At 44.0% G+C, this 3,294-nt stretch overlaps 1 protein-coding gene across 1 annotated transcript; it reads left to right on the top strand.

Annotated features, from left to right (window-relative positions):
- The first annotated feature begins 2,610 nt into the window (after positions 1–2,610).
- LOC129403596 (60S ribosomal protein L35a-like) lies at positions 2,611–3,024 on the top strand. Its single transcript, XM_055132858.1, has one exon. The coding sequence runs from the start codon at positions 2,656–2,658 to the stop codon at positions 2,986–2,988; it is 333 nt and encodes a 110-aa protein (XP_054988833.1). The 5' UTR covers positions 2,611–2,655; the 3' UTR covers positions 2,989–3,024.
- The last annotated feature ends 270 nt before the right edge of the window (positions 3,025–3,294 follow it).

Below are 3,294 nucleotides of genomic sequence, written 5' to 3'. Positions count from 1 at the left end.
GAGTTTCTATTGAGTTTTTTAAATTTCACCTACCATGGTCTGTATTTTTGTTATTTCTGGTTGTAGTTTTAAAATTTTGACCCTTATAGTCTTGTGCTTTGCTGCCTACTATTGTTTCTTTGAGCTCACTAAACATCCTTATCAAGACGTCACTAGGACATTGCCCAAGAAGTTACTCAGTTGGCCAGTGTTGTTTATGTTTTCAGTGATATTGTTTTTGCTCATTAAAATTGGTGGGTTTCTACATGTCTTTCCCATTGGTTTTCTAGTGTTCTTGCTGTGCTGGGGGTGAGTCTTTGTATTTAGGTCAGCTGGAAGATGCTGAGGGATTGGGCTGAAAGTTGCTCTCTCTCTCTCTCTCTTTTTCTTGTTCTCACAGAACAGCAGGAAGAATAACTGTGAGCAGTGTATACTCTGTTGAGTAGATCTGTCGCATGACTGTGTACTTCAGGGGCGGTGTTGTCACCTCTTAAGATGGTGCAGCAGGGGCTGGAGTGATAGCACAGCAGGTAGGGCATTTGCCTTGCACACAACTGACCCAAGTTCGATTCCCAGCATTCCATATGGTCCCCTGAGCACCGCCAGGAGTGATTCCTGAGTGCAGAGCCAGGAGTAACCCCTGAGCATTGCCAGGTGTGACCCAAAAAGCAAAAAAAAAAAAAAAAAAAGATGGTGCAGCAGCCTCACACATGTGGAGGTTTCTGGGACCCAGCTGGAAGGGAGGGGACACTGCAGAGTAGGCCCAGTGATGCCAGCTGGAGGCAGGCCTTACCTGGAGTGGTGGAGCAGCAACAGAGGTCAGGGACAGTTATTATTTCTTAAAAGAAAATTACACGTGTGTGTGTGTGTGTCTGTGTGTGTGTGTGTGTGTGTGTGGTATTAGGGGACAGAACCCAGATCTCATGTATGCAAGACTTTCATTTTACCACTGAGCTACATCCCCAGCTCAGTTTCCACCTCATTTTTTCTCTCTGTTCTTTTCTTTTGTGGAGAAGAAATGATACCATCACTTCATGTTAGACATTTTGCTACTATCCCAAAGATGTCAAAATTCTGTTCTTCTAGTTCTATTTTTTCCTCCCTCCTATCCTTTAAATTGGATGACTTCCATGGATTTATATTCAAGTTGACTAATTATTACAACTATTTACTGTCAGTAAGCCCACAAGTAGATTTTTTTGGCTGTTGGATTCTGTGCTCAGGGCTTACTCCTGGCTTTGTGCTCAGGGATCACTCTTGGTGGGCTTGGGGGAAACTAGGGATTGAACCCAGGTTGACCACATGCAAGACAAGCATTCTACCTACTGTACTATCACTCATTCAGTGAAAAAAAATTTTTTTTTTTGCTTTTTCAGGTCACATCCAACGAGGCACAGTGGTTACTCCTGGCTCTGCACTCAGGAATTATTCCTGGCGGTGCTCAGGGGACCATATGAGATACTGGGAATCGAACCTGGGTCGGCCATGTGCAAGGCAAATGCCCTACCCGCTGTGCTATCGCTCCAGCCCCTCAGTGAAAATTTTAAGAATATATTTTAATCTATTCATCATACACATAAAAAAGTACCTTATACTCTGATCATGAGGGAAGTATCTCAGGAATGCAGACATAGGTCAGTGTATACAGATTAGTCAACATGACATACCACATAACCAAAATGAAAGATAAAAACCATATAATCATCTCAATAGGTGCAGGAAACAGTAGACAAAATTCAGTGTTCATTTGTGCTGTTGGCTTTCAACAGAATGGGAACAAAGGAAATGTACCTTAGTATAGTAGAGACTGTAGATGACCTGCAGATGTCCTCAGCTAATACTATACTTGATGGTGGAAAAATGAAGGTCTTATCTCTCCTTTTCTCTAAGAGCAGAAGCCACAGGGCTGTCCAAACTTAACACATTTATTCAATATATTATTGGAAGTTCTATCCAGACAATTAGGAAAAGGCAATTTTATACATCCAATTTGGAAAGGAAAATTTGCCACTATTTTCAGATGACATATATCTAGAAAATTCTGGGGCTAGAGAGATAGTACAGCACATAAGTCACTTGCCTTGCACGCAGCCAGCCCAGGTTCAATCCCTAGCAGCTGATATGGTCCCCAGGCTCTTCAGGAGTGACCCTGAGCAGAGTCAGGAGTAAGCCCTGAGCACAGCTGAGTGTGCATCCCTGATAAAAAAGGAAAAAAAATCTAAAAGTGTTATCAACAGTTAGAATTAATGAATGAATTTAGAAATCTTATAGACTATAAAACCAAGATACAAAAATCTATCACATATTCCATACCCTGCTAAAGAATAGCCAGAAAGAAAAATTAAGGAAACAACCCAATTTACTATTGCATCAAAAAGAATAAAAGTCCCATTGTTCATCAATTTGCTCGAGCGGGCACCAGTAACGTCTCCATTGTGAGACTTGTTGTTACTGTTTTTGGCATATCGAATATGCCACGGGGAGTGCCAGGCTCTGCTGTGCAGGCGGGATACTCTCGGTAGCTTGCCTCTGAGAGGGACGGAGGAATTGAACCCGGGTGGGCCATGTGCAAGGCAAATGTCCTATCCGCTATGCTATCCCTCCAGTCATAAAAGTCATGGGAGTTTTCTCTTCTCCATCTAGGGCTCGTGCAGAGGCCGGGACCCAGCGGCAGGAATGGCCGGAAGGCTGTGGTCGAAAGCCATTTTCGCCGGCTACAAGCGCGGCCTCCCGAACCAGAGGGAGCATACGGCTCTTCTCAAGATCGAAGGCGTCTATGCCCGCGATGAAACCGAGTTCTACCTGGGCAAGAGGTGTGCTTCCGTCTACAAGGCGAAGAACAACACAGTGACTCCTGGCGGCAAACCTAACAAAACCAGAGTGATCTGGGGAAAGGTGACCCGCGCCCATGGAAACAGGGGCATGGTTCCAGCTAAGTTCCGAAGTAACCTTCCTGCGAAGGCAATTGGCCACAGATTCCGTGTGATGCTGTATCCCTCAAGGATATAAACTTACTGAAAAGTAAATAAAGTCTAGATATTTAAAAAAAAAGTCATGGGAATAAATTTAACAAGAAAGTCAAAGAACCTAGGGGCTGGAATGAGAGCAGAGTGGGGAGGTTGCTTGCCTTGCATGCAGCACACCCATTTTCAACCCCTGGCATCCCAGTCATCCTTTGAGGCCCACCAGGAGTGAGCACAGAATCAGGAATAAATTTTGAGCACCACTAGGTGTGACCCCAAAACAAGGTAAAACAAAACAATAACAACAACAAGAAGAACAAAAAGAAAGTTACGGGGCTTCCACATGAGGCTT

The sequence above is a fragment of the Sorex araneus genome, chromosome 3 (genome assembly GCF_027595985.1).
Source record: "Sorex araneus isolate mSorAra2 chromosome 3, mSorAra2.pri, whole genome shotgun sequence".
Classification (NCBI taxonomy): Eukaryota; Metazoa; Chordata; class Mammalia; order Eulipotyphla; family Soricidae; genus Sorex; species Sorex araneus.
The sequence above is the reverse complement of the archived record's forward strand: the minus strand, read 5'-3'. Positions and strand labels throughout refer to the sequence as shown.

Coding starts and splice junctions, on each gene's coding strand:
- LOC129403596 (XM_055132858.1), top strand. CDS start 2,656: ATGGCCGGAAGGCTGTGGTCGAAAGCCATTTTCGCCGGCTACAAGCGC.